The sequence below is a fragment of the Typopeltis vanoorti genome, chromosome 1 (genome assembly GCF_054136105.1).
Source record: "Typopeltis vanoorti isolate ZY-2024b chromosome 1, IOZ_Tvanoo_1.0, whole genome shotgun sequence".
In the NCBI taxonomy this organism is placed as follows: Eukaryota; Metazoa; Arthropoda; class Arachnida; order Uropygi; family Thelyphonidae; genus Typopeltis; species Typopeltis vanoorti.
In genome coordinates, this window is record NC_143549.1 from 74380136 (window position 1) to 74403537 (window position 23402).

Sequence of the window (23402 nt, forward strand, 5' to 3'; positions counted from 1 at the left end):
TCGCGGTTAAACAGCGGGAAGGAGTGATGACAAGAGGCCATCCCTGGAAGTTACGAAAGGAAACTGTGAGCAAGAGGGTAAGGAGTGGTTTCTTTGTGTGGAGGGTGGTTGAACCGTAGAATGCATTGCCTGATGGAGTGGTGGGAGCGAGAACGGTCAGTGTGTTTAAAGAGTGGTATGATAGACTTTGTGTTTCTTAGGGGGGGGGGACCTCCCCTCGATGAGTCTTGACAGACTTTATGTTCTTAGGAAGGACCTCCCACGATGAGTCTTTTGACTCCATGGAGGCCTGAATAATAATAATAATAATAATAAAAAGTTCTTCCTTTCCCACCCCACTACTTATACATGGTACTAATGTACTATAGGTTGATCAATCAACCTCTTGTGTATCGGCACAACATTAAAAAAAAAAAAATCAGTACAGCAGTGTCGAACTTTTGAAGGCGCAGATATAGATTTGGATCATAGTTTAGTGATTGCAAACATCAAGTTGAAATTAAAAAGAAAATATAAAACCCATCATCAGAAACAAAGAGATACAGAAAGAATAAGTGAAGCAGAAATGGGAAGAAGATACAGAACAGTATTAGAAGAGAAACTTAAAAGTGTGGACAAAGAAAAAAAATTCAAATCTAAGACTGAAAGGAGTAATGAAGGTGATAGAAGAAGCAGTTGAAGAAACAGTATCAGAAAAAGAGAAGATCAAGAAAAGTGGATTAGACAAGAAACACTGAAGTTAGTACTGGAGAAGAGAATGTTGAAGAAAAGAAGGGATACATCAGAATAAATAGAGGAGCAATATAGAAGAAAATGTAATGAGATGAAAAAAGCAGTCAGAATGGATAAGATGATGGTTAGAAGCCCAATGCAATAATATAGAACAGCACTATGGAGAGCATAAAACTTGGGAGGTGTACAAAATGATCAGAACCATTAATAGAAAGTGGCAACCAAAACAGACCACAATTAAAGATGAAAAAGGCAAAGTATTGATGAATAAAGATAAAATTATACAGCGGTGGACATGATACTGTAGTGAGTTATATGAAGAAAAACTAGATTTAAATAGCATTGGGAAACTGATTGAAGAATTTAAGCTGATATCACCACTATATGGACATTTTAAGAGAGAAAAAGCAATTGGACTAAAACACAACAAGAGTCCTGGTAATGATAACATCACTGGAGAAATGATCAAATATAGTGGCGAAAGTATGGTTACAGAAATGCATCAACTATGTAATATGGTATGGAAAGAAGGGAAAATGCCAGAGTAGTGGGTCAAATCAATATTAGTGACACTATACAAGAAAGGAAATAAGCTAGAATGTAAAAATTAAACAATAATTGCTTTGACAAGTCACTTGGTAAGGTGATGATGATGATATTGACAGAAAGATTGAGAACAATTGGAAGCATACCTTGCAGATGAGCAAGCAGGATTTAGGAAAGATAGAAGTACAATTCAACAGATTTTGACAGTGTGGTTAATAATAGAGAAAGAGAAAAAACAAAAACATATACTTGCTTTGTTGATTTTCAGAAGGCATTTGACAGTATCGACCAGAAAGTGACATTAACAGTGCTAGAATCCTATAGAATTGATAGAAAACTAATAGCTGTGTTAAAAGATGTTTAAAGAATGCAGATGCAGCAGTTAGAATAGGTGATGATTTGGGGAAATGGTTTAGAACAAGCAGAGGTACTAGATGAGGGGGGGGGGACCCAATATCACCAAGCATTTTCATCGCATATTTACAAAGAGCAATGGATAAAGTGAAGGAAGATGCAAAAGGAATATCATGGATACCAGTACATGGGATGATAATTAACAATCTGAGATTTGCAGATGACATTGTTATTATTGAAGAAGAAGAAGACAAAAGAGAACTACAAGAAACATTGAAACTGTTAAATGAGGAAGGAAAGAGATTTGGACTTGTTAAGAACTTGGGAAAAAAAAAAGACAATGGTATTTTCTGAGAAGAACATGAAACAAAAGATACAAGTTTTACTCTTAAGAGACACTTGTGACATTAAAATTAGGAATTATAGACATGTTAATACAAGAATATTTTAATGTTTGTCAAATATTTCAAAACTGATTAATTTGTTCTGTTATATAGGATTTTTATAATCCCTTATTGTTTGGGGGGGGGGAGGAGAGGTGATTCATCATAAAAAAAGGATAACTTGTCTTTTTCAATCTCCACGGTAAACTTAATGTGAGGATGTAAGGAATTGATTTTGGCTAAAAAGGAAGGTAAGGAATCTGTTGTGAGGCTACACTGAAAAGATGTCATCTATATATCTCATCCAAAAGGATGGTTGAGGGAATATAGATGAAAAAAGGACGTCTTCTAGATGTTCCAAATAAAAGTTGGCTGAAGCAAGTGAAAGTGAACCTCCCATGGCCGTTCCTTCCACTTGGTTGTAGAATTTGTTTTGACACAAGAAATATCCAGAGTGCATCACAAAATCAAATAATTTTACAATATCTTGTGGGAAGATGTCAGCAAGTAATTGTAAAGTCTCTTTGAGAGGTACATTAGTATATAGAGATTCTACATCGAAGCTCGCCATAAGATCAGTAGATTGTAATGAGATATTTTTTAATTTATTTAGGAAATCCGAAGAGTTTTTCAAAAAAAGAGCATTATTTGCCTATATGTGATTTCAATAATTTTGCTAAATATTTGGCTATGCAATAAGTAGGTGAATCAATACAGTCAACTATAGGACAGAGAGGAATGTCTGCCTTGTGAATGACGAGCTAGAACTAATTGCTCAACTCCTCATGAATTACAGAAAGAACTTTCAACTATCAAACATCACATGAAATTAAATGCCTTCTCTGAAAAAAAGTACACAACATCTGTTCGATTTCTACAATCCAATCCAGAACAACAAAGAATCAATATTTCAAGTTCCAATTCCATATATTTCCGGGATTTCAGAACCAATTTCAAGAATTCTAAAGAAATATGATTTAACAGCCACTTATTTCCCTATTAACAAAATATCTAGCTATTTCCTCTCTTCTAAAGATAAATGCTCAACTATGTCTCTGCCTGGTGTATATCAAGTTCCTTGTAACTGCAATCTGTCGTACTTTGGACAAACAGGACGCTCTCTAGAAACAAGAATACAAGAACATCAATCATACATTCTTCACAACAAATCCGATAAGTCTGGATTGGTGCAGCACGGGATAGAGACAAGCCACAACAACCTCTAGTCTAAGACTTGCCTTCTACACAGATGTCGCTATAAATTCGAATGCCTATTCAAAGAGAGTGCTGAGGCCTTACTTCAACGCCCTAACTTGAATCAAAATGACTGTATATCCTTATCAAAAATATGGGAAAGTTTAATCCAGATAACACATTAAGTTTTTTTTTAATTGAGACCTTTAATTCTTACATTAGTCTAATGTTATCTTTAATTGAATTTATAAATTAAGATTGTTATATGAAATTGTGAATTAATACCTATAATTTATTCATCACTCTGATGAAATTTTCCTCTCTTTAATGCTTAGCAATGTAACATCACGCAGCTCGTTCTACTTTTGAATGATCAATTGTTGGTATTCCACCTTCTGAAAAACTGTTCCTATGTAGCCACTAAGGATAGTCTGTTAGTTTCAGAACTGAAATATTTCACGAACATTAAAATATTCTTTTGTTAACATGTCTATAATTCCTAAAAGATACAAGCAGATGGAATTGATATAGAAAATTTGGAACAATTCACATATTTAGGGGAAATAACATTTGGACTGTAAAAAAGAAATAAAGATCAGGAGTGCAAAGGGAAGAACAAATCTGAAGACCATGGATAACATCTGGAAAAGTAAAGTGATCAACCTGCAAATAAACCTAAGAGTTCTGGAAACATGCATCTTTAGTGATGTACTGCAGTGCTTCCCAACGTATGGATGCCAAGGCCCCCTTTGAAAAAAATTGAAATATTTCACTGCCCCCATCGAAAAAAAAAAAAAAAATCGTAATACAGACATATATTACTATAATATTTATTGTATTTATATTCAATACAATTTATATTCAAGATTTTGCATTTATAATATTTTTTGTGCTTTCATTTCAATACCTTTGAAATGAAACTTATATGAATAAGCATATATTTACTAATATTCATTAAGTGCCAAAATATGCAAGAAGCGAAATTTGTGAACCAACACCAATGTGTGATTTTTTCCATTAAAATATAAAAAAGAACAAAAAAGAAATAATAAAAATTAAATACGTTTCTTTTAAGATTAAAAAAAAAAATCTACTTAGTTTTAAAACATTTAAAATTTGTTTTCATTATTTCACGGCCCCCTCAACAAAACTTACGGCTCCCAAGGGGGCTGCAGCCCACAGTTTAGGAAGTGCTGGTGTACTGTATGGATCTGAAACGTGGATAATTAATAAAGAATCGAGAAAAAGAATTTCGGCATTTGTAAGAACTTGTTATATTTGAACAACAGACTAAGTGAAAATGCAAATTTCAATAAATCACTAAGCTTATTTGAATAATAGATATTAGTATAAAAAAAATTACTGAATATTACATATTTAAAAAATGTACTGTATATCCAGTACAATGTCTTTTACTGTATATCAGATAATGGATAACAGAGTATATCCAGTACACATTGTATTATTATTATTATTATTATTATTGTTCCAGGCACCTCCAAGGAGTCGACAGACTCATCGAGGGAGGCCCTAACATCATGTCAAGAACAACTATTCGACATTCACACAGTATCTATCATACCTTGTCTTTAACTCATTCACGGTCGTAGCACCCACAACAGACTCTGGAAGCTTATTCCACTCATTCACTACTCTCCAAGTAAAAAACCTAGCTCTAACACCCTTGTCAATCACGCTTTTTCCCAGCTTCCATTCATGGCCCCTAGTCCTCCCACCACCAGTCATATTTTCAAAAATATCTTCTGGATCGATCTTATAGAAACCCTTCAGTAATTTGAATGTCTCAATCATATCACCCCTCCTTCGCCTATCAACCAATTTCTGCAACCCACAAATCTTCAACCTATTCTCATAAGGTTCCTAAGTTCATAAGGACATCCATTTTTCCTAGCCCAGTCCTCCAAACTATCCAAATCATCCTGTAAAATTTTGACATCCTGTGCACTCATAATTGCTCTACCCAACTTTGCATCATCAGCAAACAAGTGAACGCTTCCTCTCAAATCCTTTCCTATATCATTGATGAACAAATTGAAAAGCAGTGGTTCAAGAACAGAGTGCTGTGGCACTCCACTAGTCACAAGCCGCCTTTTAGACTCCACTCCTGCATAAACCACTCTCTGGTATCTCTCCTTCAACCACCCTCCTATCCATCTCACCAACTCTATGTCTATCCCCATCTGCTCCAGTTTACTGATTAGGGTTCTATGTGGTATCCTATCAAAAGCCTTGGCAAGGTCCAGTAGTATTACTGTAAACCCATTAACCCTATCCAGTTCAGCCGTCACCGTGTTATAAAACGTGAGCAAGTTACTGAGGCATGATCTACCCTTATCAAAACCATGTTGTCCCCCATACAATATCCCATTTTCATCTATCCAATCCTGTATTCTTTTCTTGACTAATTTCTCTAAGACCTTGACAATGATTCCTGATATGCTAATCAGTCGGTAATTTACAACAGCAGTCTTGGAACCACCTTTATGCAGTGGAACTATTTTCCCCTCTTTCCACCCCCCCCCTCGGGACTAACCCAGACCCGAGACTCAAATTAAACAAAATGGTCAAGGGTACTGACAATTCTTTAGCTACTTCTCGTACAACACGAGCTGGTATACCATCCAATCCCACAGATGTATTGACATTGAGGTTATGCAACAGACTACTCACCACCACTTCATTCACCAGAATTCCCATATAATCTACTGGTACAGTTGTTTCTGCAATGTCACCACCTGGATGATATATTCTTGCAAAGTGTTCACTCAGTAACTCAACTATATCAACTGATTCAGTTACCTCCCTACCATCAACATTCTTTAAAATCATTCTGCCATATACATTTTTCCTTTTACTTGCTACATATCTAAAAACTGTTTAGGATTCTCTTTAGCCTGCATGGCCAATGTTCTTTCGTAATCCGTTTTTGCTTTTCTTACCACACTCGTTATCCTTCTGGCCTGCGCTTTATACCGTTCGTGTGCCTGCCGGTCATCACCTTTCTCCTTAAATTCCCTCCATAGTTGTTTCTTTTTTTGCAGCTCAAGCTTAATGGTGTTATTCATCCATTTAACCCCTACTTGATTTATTATTCAGACTCTAGGTATACAATCAGCCATTGCTTCATGCAAACACTTCTTAACTACCTCCCATGCACTATCAACTTCTAGTCCTTGCAGTTGTACATGCCATGGCACTGAACCAATCACACTCCTAAGCTTGTCATACTTTCCAGCCCGATAATTCCACATGTACTCTGTCTTAATTGAAAATTCTACACCTTTAGCCACCTCCCAAGTCAAGACCCTATGATCACTTTCACTGATTGGTGGCAGTGTGGTCATATTTGTTACAGCCAAATCCTCAGATGTAATTACTAGGTCAAGCACTCTCTGACCCCTAGTATTTTCCATTACATGCTGTTACAGATAGTCATCCCTTAATAACCGCATAAAATCCAATTCCTTCCTTCCATGTGTCCTCTCCTCACTCCAATCAATGCGACCATAGTTGAAATCTCCCATAATAATCACCCTACTTCCACTCATTTCTTCTATTTGCTTGTGCATACTGTCACCATCATCTTTTCCATCACCTGGTCTATAGCAGTACCCAATTGTATATTTAGTTCTGCTAGCCAGAATCTCACACCAAATGGCCTCAAATGTGCTCTTTTCTCTATCCTGCAATTCAACTTCTATTCTCCTTGGCTGCAGCTCATCAGCTATCATCAATACTCCTCCCCCCCATTTTATTCTCCCTGTCATTCCTGAACACACTATACCCATCACATTCAATCCCACTAGCTATATCATCTACAGTCAACCATGTTTCACTAATACCAATAACCTGTGGTCTGGAAGTGCCAACCATGGCCAAAAACTCTTCCTTCTTGTTCCTAATACTCCTAGCATTAGTGTACAAGAATTTAAGACCCCCATTAGCCCCAACCCTACCTTTATGCCTTATATTAACCATCCCACTCTGATTTGTTGTCCTTATTTGCTCAGGCATATTATATTCATTCTTACATTCAACTGCCTCCCTAAGGACTGTATATCTACTCCCCCCCCCCTTAATAAATCTAGTTTCCCTGAATTTGCACATCCACCACATTCAGCAACACTTTCTCAAGTCTTCTTACACCGTAACCATTCAAATGCAAGCCATCCATCTTATATAGATCCTTTCGCCCATCGAACTCACTCCACACGTCCACAAATTCCACACCACTCGTCATACATAACCCACGCATAAAGTCATTCGCAATTATGGCCCTCCTTTTAAACATTTCAGTGTCATACTGTGGCAAAAGACTAATCATTCTAACTCTCTCACTCTTTTCTTTTGCTTCCTCAAAAAATTCATTCAGATCTTCTATCATTTCCATTTTGTCTCCTTTCAAATCATTCGTACCTGCCACAACAATAATTTCTTTCACCCTTTCCTTTTGCTCTCTAATAGACTCAGTTACATCCTTTATGGTCGCACCAGGTTGGTGCGATTTTGTCAAATCCTCTACTATCACACCTCGTATTAACGAGTCTCCATACAACACTCTCTCCTTCATTTTGTTTACGTTCACACTCATACACTTATTTTTCCTGTCATACTTTTTATTATTGGTTGGTTCATTCAGTCGACTTTTGCTCATACACTCTAACTGCTGTTTTGCACTTTCTACATTCACACTCTCACAATTCTCTGGTACAACCTCGCCGTTTCTTGTCATATCCCTATTTTCTTCCTTCTGAAGTTTGACAAAAATATCACGCTAACGATCCGAAATACTCTTCAATTTCTCATTCTCCCTACATTTTCTACACACATTCACTCCTTTATTATCATCTAACCACACTCCGACCGCACTCCGCAAAGCGTACATTTCGCAGCTAGTACACTGAATCATCTCTTTTATGCTACCCTTCTTTGATAAAGATGGCAAACCATCATTACTGGCCGCCATTTTCCTTCGTACTGGAGCCATACTTACTTGCAACGTATTTTATCAAATTATAAATTATAACACACCAAAACACACAAAAAGATGCACTAAGAGACGCAAGGCAAACAAAACTACGCAATATTAAATAAATTTATCAACGATAACTGAAAATAATACTTATCTTATTCGGAGCTTTCATGAACACTACACACTACGAATCCCTCTAGCGGCGACAGCCCCAATAAAATATGTTATAAAGACACACAAAATACTCTAAAAACACGAAAATCGTTCTAATATACTATAAAACCAATTTTCTAAAGAAAAACACACAAAAAAAACACCAGAAATCACCAATTTTACACGAGCGCTAAATTACACCGACCACTCACCATATAACCTCGAACCCCAATATGTATGTCACACCTCACTATCAAGAAAGGTGATGGTACTCTTACAGTTGCACACCTTTCCAGAAAAAAACGCTGCTTACAGGAATGTAATGTATCAGATATAGCACATTCAGGAAAGAACAGCCAGAGAGGTGGGGGTGGGGGGTATCGATAAAAAGTGCAGAAGAATTGAATCGACTAAAATTGAGTTCAGGAGTGTTGGTAGTTGTGGTAGTAGTAGTAGTAGTATGAACTATATAGGAAGTGGATTCAAGGCTGTGAGTGTGATATGGAGGTTGATGGGACCAAAAACATCACTAAATACTGCTACTATTCTCCAGTCATCAAAAGAGGACTCAGAACAGTGCAGATATGTTAGCCTTTTGGATATAATCAGGGCTATCATTTGGATGATTTCAACTTCATAGATATGAACTGGATGGAAACGAAAGCTAAAAGGAGGGAAAGAAAATTATAGAGGGATATGTACCTTAAACAGCACATGATGGAAGAGACTTGCAGTGCAAGAATATTGGATCTGGTAATAGCATCCTAGAATCTCTGAATCTGTTATGTCTCCAGTTGATAAGAATGATTATGCACTTTTGACTGAGGAGATAGTAAATCAGTTGGTAGTTTTGAGCAAAAGAGAGATATATATGGAAAACTATATAAGGCAGATGATTTCAATAAAGTAAGAGGGTAGCTCAAAACAATGCTTAGACATGGGAAGGTGAATAAAGAATAATTGTATTCCCAGAGAATACAGCCTCTCTAGCTTAGTTGGTATAGACAGAGCTCTTTGGCGAGTTAGCCAGTCTCATGCAGGGGCAAAGGGTTTTTCATCCCTCAGAATAGGCAAACTGGCCCCGTGAAGACACATACACACATACTGATCTACAGACATAAAATACATACTTAATTCCTCATTAGGAGAACTCACCCCCCCCCTCAAAGGGATGGGAGACAAAGGGGTGAAAATCCCATACGAATAAATAAATCCCCAGAGTTAGAGGATTAGATCATATGGGAGTTAAATGAGTGAATAAAACTTGAAAGCCAGAGGTTCATGAAAATAAAATAGGTGATCCAGTTTTATGGGAAAAGAGTAATGACTGGACTCTGGAGCAGTATAAAGAACACGCTAAGAGAGTAACAGCTCTCTTGGCATGTTCATTATACTGCTCTGGAAGGGGAAATCAGATAGTAAAAGAAAGTAGCTAGTTGAATAGGCAAAAGTAAATTGGACAGAATTCTTGCACTATGTGGCAAGCTATAACAAGAATAATCAAGGAAGATATAACCTTAGTGAATTAATCTAGAAATAGTGAATTCTTTTAGAAGTAGCTGTGTTATTTAAGCGATCACATTATTAAGATATATATATATATATTTCAGACTGACCCATTAATTCCCTGGATGTTAAGTAAGAACTGGATAAAATAATAAAGAGAATAATTTAAAAGTATTGAAGGTATTGCAAAAATGATGCAAATTCATGTTATTATTTTTATTATTTTCAGACCCCATGAAGTCATAGACTCATCTAGGCGGTCCCTTTGTCATACACACAGCTCATCATATTGCCTTAAACACATTCGAATTATCTGCAGACACCACACTCTCAGGCAGGGCCATTGCCAAATTAGGCTGCACCCTGAGGCAAACAATTAAATATCGCCCCTAATGGATTATAAGACAAAAATATAAGAAAATCTTCAATTGCTATTTTGTACTCATTACAAGAGGAATATTAATGCAAAACGATTACATAATAATATTAATTAAATATTTGTTCTACGAGGATATTGCACAATAAAACTGTTTATAAGCTCTTCTAAATTTAAATTATAAGCTATGTTTGCCTCTATCAATATAGTTGCTAGACCAACCAATCTTTCTTGGATCATTGCTGTTTGCAAATAATTTTTAATCAGTTTAAGCATGGAAAAACTTCTTTCTGCACTTGCTATGCTAACAGGAATTGTTAGCGTAGCGATGGTGCCTATGGCCAAATGAGCGCCCTTATTAAGCCATGCTGTGAGGAAGGCAGCTTCTATGCTACACTCTGTCGATGGTACTGCTCTCAGGCAAGACATTCCAGTCATTCACACCTCTGCATGCAAACAAAAAACCTGCATCTCACTCTCTCCTTATACAGCTTTCAGGAATGATCTCTTGTTCTCCCCAATCTCCCACCATTTTATGAAAAAACCACTTCGACATTGATCCTGTAAAAATCCCCTTACCAACTTGTAGGTCTCTTTCATATCATCCCCCCCCCTCTTCCTCCTATTCACTAGTGTCTGTAAATTGCATCTTTTCAAGCTTTCCTCATATTCAATAGTCCAGAAATCAGAAACTACCTTATTCAATCACCTCTGGATCTTTTCCAACATCTCTTCATTCTTTTGAAAACCAGGTGACCAAATCTGTGCACAGTAGTCTATATGTGGCCTAATCAAGGCCTTATACAGTGGAACAAGAATCTTCTTACTGCTATAGGTCATTGTCCTCTGCATCATTCTCAGAATTTGTTGTATTGTCTTCACAATTTTAGCAATGTTTCCTCTAAATTTCTGATCCTTCTGTACCCATGTACAGTACTGAAGTACTATAGGTTGCCAACCTCTGTTGTCTCTATTATAATCTCTGTTATAATCTACTAGGGGACAGAGCCCCCTAGTAGATATATAATTCCATTATATATCCAAAAGAAAGAGGGTGACTTGTGGGTACCTTAAGACAGTGGTTCTTAACCTTTTAGTAGTTATAGCCCCCTAAGTATCCTAAAATATTTTCGCAGCACAGATATTAAAAGGGTGTTTAGCTGAACAGCTATTCCCTTGAACAATCTATATTATCTCAGAATAAGGAAGATTTCCCCATAGGAGTGGAAAAAATGTGTGGTAATCCTATTGCATAAGGGTGATGCAGAGAACGATGTATCCAACTATCAACCAATCAGTATCTCAGGAGTGGTGAATATTTTGAAAAAGTTAGTTATGGCTCGCATTCAGAAATGGGTTGACAGAGAATCTCTACTATGGTTTCCTAAGGGAAGGTCATATTTTATCGATTTGTTCATATTCTATAATAATGTTGCCACTGAGTTAGACAAGGAGAATGGATGGTTTTGTATTTTGCAATGGGTTTTGACAGAATATAGCATGGAATACTGTTGCATAAATTGGAGAATATGGGATTGGATTATAAACTTGGCATGGATAAGATGATGGCTGAGCAACATATCAAAAAGTGGATGTGGGGTGTGAATCTGCAGGATCAATGGTAATAACCAGTGGTGTGTATCAAGGATCAGTCCTTGGTCCATTGTTATTCAATTTGTACATTAATGACATTGAGAAGGATTTCACATGTAACATATTTGCTGATGATGAAAAGATTTGCAGAATGATTTGGATAGGCTGGAATTGTGTGCATGAGAAAATGGCTGTCATTTCAATGTTAATAAATGCAAAGTCATGCACTTTGGTGTGATTAGATATCCAATGTTGTATTATATTAGTGGGATTATGTTTGAAGAAACTAATGAGGCTAGGGATCTTGGAGTTTTAGTAGACAGGAAGTTGAAGTTCAAGGGTTATATAGCAAAAAATGTAAACACTACTCAGAGAATAATGGCAATGCTGAAACAAACCATGACATAAGGAAGTCATTTTGCCTCTTTACAAAGCCTTGATAAAACCTCACTTGGACTATTGCACACAGGTCTGGTCTCCTGGTTTCCATGGTGATTCTGATACAGTGAAGAGAGTGTAAAGGAGAGTGTTAAAATGATATCAGGATTGTGGAATACAGAGTATGAAAATAGATTGAGAATTTGTTAGCTGTTGACACTAGCAAATAGGAGAAAGAGGGGTGATATGATTCAGACTTATAAACTTCTCAAAAAGGCTATTCAGTATTTTAGATGAAATTTTTCATTTTATGGAGGGAGAGGAAAGGAAGTAAGGGTATCCATGGAAGTTAAGAATAAATGCTATCAAGGAGGAGGTAAGGGCTAGATTTTTCTCTCATGGAGTAGTGCGTGATTGGAATGGATTGCTGCTGTTGTGTGTGTGTGTGTGTGTGTGTGATAATTATTATTATTATTATTCAGGCCTCCATGGAGTCGAAAGACTCATCATGGGAGGTCCTTCCTAAGAAACACAAAGTCTATCAAGACTCATTGAGGGGAGGTCCCCCCCCGCCTAAGAAACACAAAATCTATCATGCCACTCCTTAAACTTATTGACCGTTCTCGCTCTCACCACTCCATCAGGCAATGCATTCCATGGTTCAACCACACTCCATGCAAAGAAACCACTCCTCACTCTCTTGCTCACAATTTCCTTTCGTAACTTCCAGGGATGGCCTCTTGTCATCACTCCTTCCCACTGTTCAGCGAAGCTAAAGAACTCCGCCAGTGTCAACCCTGTAACCACCTCTCAACAGTTTAAAAGTCTCAATCATATCACCTCTCCTTCTTCTATCCACCAAACTCTGCAGTCCACATCCCCTCAGCCGATCCTCATAACTATCATTGTACAGTCTTGAAACCATCTTTGTTATCCACCTTTGTACCCTTTCCACAGTTCATTTATCCCCTTCAAATCCTGGGGACCAAATCTGAGAACAATAGTCCAAGTGTGGTCTGATCAGGGTCTTATACATCGGAATGATAACTGTTTTATCTCTGCAGGTCAACGTCCTTCTCATTATTGCATCAATCCTCTGTGTTACCTTCACCACCTTTGCAATATGTCCCCTAAATTTCAGTTTTCCATCAATCATCAACCCCCAGATCTCTTGTCTCCCCTACATCCTCCAGTATAACTCCTCCCATGGAGTATGCAGTGTCCCATTGATCTTTCCCAAACCTCAAGACCTTACATTTAGCTGCATTAAACCGAAACCCCCATTCATTTGCCCATCTATCTAGCTTATTCAAATTCTCTTGCATGACGACCACATCTGCACTATTACTAATAATCCTTCCCAGCTTCGCATCATCTGCAAACAACTGAATATCCCATTGCAGTCCACTGACAATGTCATTGATATAAAGGTTAAATAATATAGGTCCCGTACTGAGCCCTGTGGGACCCCACTTGTAACCCTCTGCTTCCTTGAAACTGTCCTGCCATATACAACTCTGATACCTATTGGACAGCCAATCCTGAATCCAGTTGACCAATCTGACATCTAGACCCATGTGCCGCAACTTAAATATCAGCTTATCATGTGGCACCCTGTCAAATGCCTTCACTAAGTCTAAGAAAATGGCATCATCTAATAATCCTCCTCTAAATCCCTCATCTAATGCTCTTGTAACTTTATCATAAAAGGCTAGCATATTGCTAAACAAGAGCGCCCCTTCACAAATCCATGTTGACTCTCACAGATAACATTACCCTCATCTGCCCAATGCTGTATACGGTCCTTCACTACTTTCTCCAAGATCTTACTAACTACTGATGACACACAAACTGGCCTATTATTAGACACTTCCAGTCTGCTACTGCCCTTATGCAATGGCACTATCTTACCTTCCTTCCATTCCATGGGCACCTTTCCCGCAGCCAGACTTTCATTGAAAAGCCAGGTTAAAGGCACTGTCAGTTCCCTAGCATATTCTCTCAAAACTCGTGGTGAAATACCATCCAGTCCCAAAGCTTTACTGACATCCAGAGTACTCAGTATCTGAAACACACTCTCCTCCTGTACCTCTAAACCTCGAACCAGCCCTATCCCTCTAGCATTAAAACTGACTCCTCTAGGATGAAATACTCCAATAAAGTGTTCATTGAACAATTCCACTATGTCCTCTGCATCAGTCACTCTATTCCCATTTTTATCCCACAATATCATTCTTCCACAGTCATTTCTCCTCCTACTGGCCACATATCTAAAAAATACCCTAGGATTTTCTTTGGATCTTTGGGCCGATCTCCTCTCATATTCCAGTTTCGTCTTCCTTACCATACTAGTCACTCTTCTGGCCTGTGTCTTATACTCTTCATGCATCTTCTCTTCACCTGTCTCTTTATATCTCTTCCATAGCCTCTTTTTCGGATGCAATTCTTGTTTAATATTGTTTGTCATCCACTTTACTCCAAATTGTGTCCTCTTGTTCACTTGTGGTATACAACTTACAATTGCTGCTAACAAATATTCTTTCATAATTTCCCATGCACTAATGATATCCCGGCCTTCCAATTCCTCCCTCCATGAAACTTCCCCAAGTTGACATCGAAGACTATTATAATCATCTGCCTTATAATTCCACATATGTTCCTGTCTTTGATACTCCTGCATGTCTATTCATTTTCCAAGTCAAACCCATATGGTCACTCTCTCCAATTGGTAGGAGAGATATCATCTCAGTTATTATCAACTCTTCTGATGCTATGACCAAATCCAAAACTCTTGAACCTCTTGTTCCCTCTATTACATGCTGCCTAAGACATTTGTCCCTCAAGAATTCTAGAAATAGTAATAATGAAATGATAGTAACTAGAAATAATAATATTAGTAATTGCAATGCTGAAGCGAACCTTAACATGTTTAGGATAAGTAAGTCATTTTGCCTCTTTAAAATTCCTTGATAAGAATTAACCTGGATTATTGTGTGCAAATTTGGTCTCTTTAGTTCCAAGGGGATAAAGAAGCTGTAAGAAAGGGTTCAAAGAATAGTTACAAAGATTATATCTGGATTATGGGGACAGATTATATGTGTATTACAGTCCCAGGTTAACAGGAGAAAGAGCAGTGATATGACAGTGGTCTGTAAACTTCCGAATGGGTGTTATAGGATATCATCTGATGAAAATTTTTGTTATATGTGAAGGTGGGGAGAGAATGCAGGGATATCCATGGAAGTTAAGTTTTTTCGCAGTCAAGTAAATGCACTCACTATCCTTTAGGGATAGTGAGTGCATTTAGTGTGAATGAATTTAAGGGAAGGTATGATACCTGGATTGGGTTATTTATATCATCTCTAGATGAGTCCTTGACTTCCTGGAGGTCTCAAATAATAATAATAATAATGATGCTGTCCATATTAATGATTTTTTTTTCATGTGTAGGATTATGCTGCCATTATGGGTAAAAGGAAAACTCCACCTCGACAAAGAATGCTGAATGCGTTAAACAGATCTGTTTATATCGAGGAAGATACTTCAGTGACAACTAAAGCAGAAAAAATATACCAGATAATTCGATTACCTGGTAGGTGAAAATTTAGCAATTTTGCAGTTAATATGGTCATCCCTTCCCCCCCCCTCCCCCATATAATGAAAGGAAAGTGAGTTAAAACAGTATGTTATCCATGAATGTCATTGTTCATTGATAGCTTGTTGCCTTCTTTTTAAAATCCACTTGTTAAAAATTTCTTGCTAGAAACTTTAGCAATGTTTCCTTTATTGAGAAGCAGCTTTAAAGTGTTTAGATGATAGGAATGGATTATCAAGATAATTTTATAGTTTTTTAGTTTTATAATCTTAGTAGTGTAATTTTAAGTCAGTAGGATGATGAACTTATTATATGAATGAATGCAAAGATCATGAAGAAATTTATATCTATATTGGCAGTTAATAATATTTTAGATGGAGAACTCATAATGAGTATTGTGACCCCCATGTAGGTCTGCTGATAATAACAGTTATAAGTGTATTTATATATTCTTTAAGCTGCATTTTCATTTGAAACATGATAATGCAACTGAATTATTTTGCTCAAAAAATTTGCACGACTGCCCAATGTCAATGCCAAAAAAATATTCTTGATCTGCTTACCATGAAGCAGTTAAATTTATTACAAACAAATAATGAGTTATTTAAATTAGATTCTATATCTTATAACACCTAATTATAAAAGTCGACACTGTTATGTTTTATAATAGAATGTCAACTGTATTGGAGAGAAGAGACTTATAATTGTTTAGGTTATGCAAAAGCAATAGAATACTTCATGACAAATTGAGAAAATTACATGGGATGGTAGACTAGGGATGCTTAAGGGTCAAAGGTGTATAACTGAGATGAGACTTCCACATACTGTAGCTTTAAAGGAATGCAGAGAACCAACCAGGTTTTCTGACTTAATGTCCAATTCTTACCTTCTCATAGTGGGTATCTACCTGGATACTGAATGAACAAGGATGGGCTGGCAATTTGGGTTGACCAAATTGTATTCTTATTGACTTAAACTACAAATAAAATGATGGTACAACCTGAATTTCTTGACAGAAATTAATGCTGACTGGGGGGGGGGTCGCCCAGTTAAACAAGGTCCCCAATGTTTTCACCAGAGAACCAGGGCAAACACACCCCAACTCAAAATCACCAGAGTTCAAGATCGGTACTATCAGCAAAAGAAGCCTGAATGGCAAAGAAATGGAGCTGGCTGAGGAATTGGTGAAGTACCAGATTGATATAATAGGGGTGACTGAAACAAAAAAGACAAAAACTGGTGAGATCTTTCTAAGCAATAAATACAAAATGTTATACTCAGGCAATAACAATCTGGGAAAAAGGAGTAGTAGCTATAGTATTCAACACAAAATCTTCTTGAAAGGCAGGCAATATCAAGTAGAGTGATGTGGGCAAATATCAGAATAGGGAACTGCACAATGAGACTTGTCTGTGCCTATGGTCCCACAGAAGGTTCTATTAAGGTAGAAGTAAAGGAATTTTTTGAAGCTTTAGAGAAGGCAACTGACACAATGAAAAAAGAAAAGTTGCTCCTTGTTGGGGATCTAAATAGCAAAGTAGGAAATGATTGTCAGACATACAAAAATATTTGGGGAAAATTTGGAGAAAAGAGCAAAGCTCATAATAATGGCAAATAACTGTTGGATTTCTGCTCAGAACATGGACTGGTTATTACCAACAGAAAATTCGAAGTCGTTTCGTGAAGTGCAAGGTGTGCTATATGTATTCTTTTCATTACATAGATGATTTGTGAACATATAGGGTGGATGGAAGGAGGGTGTGTGAGCTAAACAAGGATTTGATGAGTGCTAATATGAATTTAATGAGAGAAAGTGTTAGTAGTGAGATTGTCGTGGGAAGAATGTGTGCTCATTCGAAAGAGAAGGATGATGTGAAAGAAAGGCGAAAAATTGTTAAAAAGTCATTGAAAAAGAAAACGAGTGATTTGAAAACCAAAATGGATGGTAAAAAGAACAAAACTGAAGCTAATATGGCAGAAGGCAGCGAAATTGAGAGAACGAAAGAAACCGGAAATAGCGTGATGAAAGGTACGAAAGTTGTAAAAATCAAAAGCATGAATGATATCGAAAGTTGGATGCATGGACTGAAAGAATGGAAACTCAAAAGGATGAATGAGAGTGAAAGTGTGAAGCAGGGGGGGGGGATCGAGAGTTCGAAATTTAGAAAGAGTGAATGGTAGACAGAATGTGATCCGGGATTCGAAAGTTGAATTGGGTTGGATGAGGCAAGACATGAAAATAGATGTGGAGTGAAATTAAGAAAATTCAGGTGAAAACAATTAAAACAAATCAAATAGGTACAAAAGAGTTAACGAAAGGCGAGCGAGTGGCATTATATGGCTACTCCATCATTAAAGGTGTGCTGGATGAGGTGATGCACAAGATGTTTTCAAGGTGGTAAAATGAGTAGAGTGATTGAATCATTTGATATGAGGAGGGAGCGAGCAAAGGAATTGATGGTTTTAATAGGTATGAATGACTTGGCAGAGCACATCAGAATGGATATCAGGAGGCTGCTTAGACGGATAAAAGAGAATAGTGTGACAGGAAGGGTAGTAAGCATGTTGCCTAGGTATGACTGTGGTGAGATGAGGCAGAGAGCAAGTGTTATGAATGATATGTTGGCTGAAATGTGTGAGGAGAAGGGAGTACAGTTTGTTAATGTGTGGAATGAGTTTGAAGGACAAGGTGAACTATATAAGAGAGTGGACTGCATTTGAGTGGTTATAGTGTGAGTCTCTTGGAGAGACTGCTGCTGGAAGGTAGAGAAGTGAGTACAGAGAATGAATGAGATCTAGTGGGTAGTGATGTGGAAGAGCAGGAGAATAAGACAGGAGGGATTGAAGAGGTGGCTATGAATGAGGAGGTGAGTGGCATGAGTATGCAAAATGAGAGAATGGGTGTGCAAGAGGAAACAGGGAAATGGGGAGACTCAGGGCGGACAGGGGTACACAGCATGAGAAAGGTAGATGCACCAAGAGAATGTGAGAGCATGTTTAGACAGGAAAGGAATGCGATCACCTGGGATCAAGAGGAAACAGTTGGAATTGAACAGGGTTCTGAAATGAATAAGCAGAAAGAGAAATGGCCCCAGTCGAGCATAGGGAGATCACATTGAATGAGTGGTATCAGTGGAACTAGCTGCAGATCCAGGAATGAGTGTTGTGTGTATATACAAATGCTAGAAGTGTAAGAAACAAGGCAGATGAAATGGTTGCACTAATTGAGTCGAGTCTGTTCACCCAAAAATTGTTGGAATAAGTGAGACATGGTTGGATACGGATGACATCCTGAGAGGAATAGAGATGGAAGAGTATGATGTGTTTTGTGAGGAGGGGGAGTGCTATTGATGATAGAGAAAGAGTTATGTCAATAAAATGTAGAGATGTAAGAGGGAAATAGTGCCAGTGGTTTTGAGGAAGTATGGTGTGAGATGGAGGCTGGCTACATATCGAAAGAACTCCTTAGGATTCTTTTTGGCTTCATTAGCTAACTGCTGTTCATACCTCACTTTAGCTATCCTCACCAACTAAGTCACCTGCCTTGCCTGGTCTTTGTAGTCCGCATGGAATTGGCTATTTCCACTTCTCTTATGCTGCCCTTTTTCTCTGTATCGCATGCTTAACCTCTTTATTCATCCATTTCACATCTACCTTATTAACCTTCTCACCCTTGGAATACATTTAGACATTGCATCTTGTAGATGGTTTTTGAAAATCCCCCAAGCTGCTTTGATCAATGTCGATGGTAGTGATGACTATGAAATGTATAATCAAATTAACCAAAGCAAATAAGAAAAGAGTGATCATTATGGGCAATTTTAATTATGGCAATATAGACTGGAATGATGAGATAGCAACTGCAAGTAAAGAAAATGAGTTTCTTGAGTTTTTGAGGGATAACTACTTCAGACAGTATGTAACAGAGGGCACATGAGGATTAAGGGTCTTGGATTTGGTCATCTCATCAGAGGATGTAATTATAAATGAGGTGTCAAATCACCCACCAATTTGTGAGAGTGACCATGAGGTGATTACCTGGGTGGTTGCCAGCAGTGTGAGAACCTCTGTAAGAAAGGGTATATGTGGAACTACAAGGTGGGGGGGGGGGTGATTATGAAGAGCTCAGGAGACAGCTTGCGGGTGTAGCATGGAACGAGGAGTTAGCTGATAAAGAGATCAATGCAGTTTGTGAGATTTTCAAAAACTATCTAGTAGATGCAATGTCTAAATATATTCCAAGGGTGAGAAAGTTAATAAGGTAGATGTGAAATGGATGAATAAAGAGATTAAGTACAGAGAAAAAGGGCAGCATAAGAGAAGTGGAAATAGCCAAGGCTTCATTCGCTTCATTAGTAACAGCAGTTACTAATGAAGCCAAAAAGAATCCTAAGGAGTTCTTTCGATATGTAGCAGGAAAAGAAAGAATGATTATGGAAGGATGGCATTGATTGGAGAAAATGGTATAAAGACAGCTGTTGCAGAAGGTGTGGTGGAAATACTAAATAAGCAGTTCATAAAAGTCTTTCAATCTTGTGAATGTGACTTCATGGAGAGATTGAGAGCAGTTGATGATGGGGAGGAGAGACTGACTGTAAGTGAGCAAGAAGTGTATGGGGAGTTGAGCAAGCTTAATGTAAATAAGGCTGTGGGACTTGATAATATATCACCACGTATTCTGAAGGAATATGCCAGGGAGTTGATACCGGCCTTGATATATTTTTTTAATACAAGTCTTGCATTGGGTCAAGTTCTTAAGGAGTGACAAGGGTCACTCCTTAAGAACTTGACAAGAGTGCCACTTCATAAAGGAGGTGATAGAACTAAAGAAGCTTGTGAGAACTAGGATCCAGAATTGAGTTGAAACAATGGTATTACCTTTGATGTACAACATGGATTTGCTATAGAGTTCGCAAAGGCTTTTGATAGATTACCGCATGATAAGTTGATAATCAAACTAGAGTGGATGGGGTTGGATATTAGATTTAATTCATTGGATTGGAGACCGGCTATCTAATAGGTATCAACAAGTTGTGTATAGGGAAGCAATATCCAGTAAAAGAAAAGTCACTAGTGGTGTGCCTCAGGGGTCTTTTTAGGGCCATTACTGTTTAACTTACTTGTATATTACTGATATTGATGAAGATTTGGATGGTGATATTCAGTTGTTTGCAGATGATGCAAAGTTTGGACAAACCATGAAGAGCAGAGAAGATGTTGTAGCCTTACAAGGAGACTTTAATAAATTGAGTGATTGGGCACGGAAATGGAGATGTGAGTTCAATGTTGCAAAATGTAAGATTTTAAAATTTGGATAACAAAGATGGGATGCAGAATTTATGCTTGGTGAGGATATATTGTTGGAGTGGAGGAAATAAGAGATCTAGGGGGTGATAGTTGATAAGGATCTGAAATTGTGAAGACAACACAAAGGCTTCTGGGAATGATGCAGAGGATACTGACTTGTAGAAGTAGGGAGATTCTCGTTCCATTTTATACGGCTTTGATTAGGCCACACTTGGATTATTGTGCCCATATTTGGTCACCTGATTTTCAGAAGGACGAAGAGATGTTGGAAAGGTTTCAGAGGGACACTGACTAATGTAGTTTTAAACCTCTGGAATGTCGAGTATGACGAAGGATTGAGAAGATGAAACTTGCAGAGTTTGGTGGACAGGAGGAAGAGGTGAGATATGATAGAGACTTACAAGTTAGTAAGGGATTGTTATAGGATCATTGCTAGAGAGGTTCTACAGAGAATAGTGGGAGATCAGGGGAGAACAAGAGGTCATCCCTGGAAACTGTATAAAGAGGGTCTGTGTAGGGAAGTGAGAGGTTTTTTTTTTAATGCAGAGTTGTGAATGATTGGAATGCCTTGCCTGAGCATGTAGTGTCTGCAGAGAATTTGAGTGTGTTTAAAGCATGGTGTGATGAGCTGTGTTTATGATAATAGGACCTCCCAGATGAGTATTTGACTCCATGGGGTATTATCGGGTAATAATAAATAATAAAAATGTGCATAAATTCACATTGAGAGAAGAGGAAAGGAATAAGAAAAATCTCATTGACTATGCTATTGTTGATAGTGATGTTTTCTCACTGGTGCAGGACACTGAGAGTGTACAGAGGATTTGAAATTGTAAGTGATCACCATTTAGTCTTTAGCAGGATAAAATTGAATTTAATATTGAAAAAAAGAACTGAGAGGAGACCTCCACATAACCTTTAAAGGAATGTGGAGAACTGACCAGGGCTTCTGACCTAATGTCCAATCCTCACCTTCTCGTGGTGCACCCTGTTGGGTATCTACCTGGATACTGAACGAACGAGGATATGCTGGCAATTTGGGATTTAGTTGACCAAATTGTATTCTTATTGCTTGAACCAAAATACAAAATGATGGTACAACATGACAAAATTTCATGCCAGCTGGGGCATCACCTGGTGAAACAAGGCCCCCCCCCCCCGTTGTTTTCGCCAGGGAACTAGGGCGAACAGCGAAAAGTCAGCTACTGGAACAAATCTGAAAACACACCCCAACTCAACATCACCAGAGTTAAAGATCAGTACTATCAACATAAGAAGCCTGAATGGCAAAGAAATGGAGCTAGCTGAGGAATTAGATAAGTACCAGATCGACATAATAGGGGTGACTGAAACAAAAAAGACAAAAACTGGTGAGATCTTTCTGAGTAATAAATACAAAATGTTATATTCAGACAATGACAATCAAGGAAAAGAAGGAGTAGCCATAGTATTCAACCCTAAATACGAGGCTAATCTTCTTGAATGGCAGTCAGTCTCAAGTAGAGTGATGTGGGCAAATATGAGAATGGGGAACTGGACAATGAGACTTATTTGTGCCTATGGTCCCACAGAAGGTTCTACTAAGGTAGAAGTGAAGGAATTTTTTGATGCTTTAGAAAAAGCAACTGACACAATGAAAAAGAAAAAGTCGGTCCTTGTTGGGGATCTAAATAGCAGAGTAGGAAATGATTGTCAGACATACAAAAATATTTTGGGAAAATTTGGAGAAAAGAGCAAAGCTAATAATAATGGCAAACATCTGATGGATTTCTGCTCAGGACATGGACTGGTTATTACTAGCACTACGTTCCAACATAAAAATGTGCACAAATTGACATGGAGAGAAGAGGCAAGGAATAAGAAAAGTCTCATTGACTATGTTATTGTTGATAGTGATGTTTTTTCCTGGTGTAGGACACCAGAGTGTACAGAGGAATTGAAATTGGAAGTGATCACTATTTAGTCTTGAGCAGGATAAAATTGAATTTAATATTGAAAAAAAGAACTGAGAGGAGACCTCCACATAACCTTTAAAGGAATGTGGAGAACTGACCAGGGCTTCTGACCTAATGTCCAATCCTCACCTTCTCGTGGTGCACCCTGTTGGGTATCTACCTGGATACTGAACGAACGAGGATATGCTGGCAATTTGGGATTTAGTTGACCAAATTGTATTCTTATTGCTTGAACCAAAATACAAAATGATGGTACAACATGACAAAATTTCATGCCAGCTGGGGCATCACCTGGTGAAACAAGGCCCCCCCCCCCCCCATTGTTTTCGCCAGGGAA

The 23402-nt window shown here is 37.8% G+C and overlaps 1 protein-coding gene across 1 annotated transcript in view; it reads left to right on the forward strand.

Moving 5' to 3' along the window:
• The window catches only part of LOC150110094 (uncharacterized), a 119046-nt gene that overhangs the window by 65240 nt on the left and 30404 nt on the right, over window positions 1-23402 (forward strand). The window contains exon 3 of the mRNA XM_090391359.1: window positions 15659-15800. Coding sequence (XP_090247485.1) covers window positions 15659-15800 — 142 coding nt within the window. The remainder of the gene's footprint in view (window positions 1-15658; window positions 15801-23402) is intronic.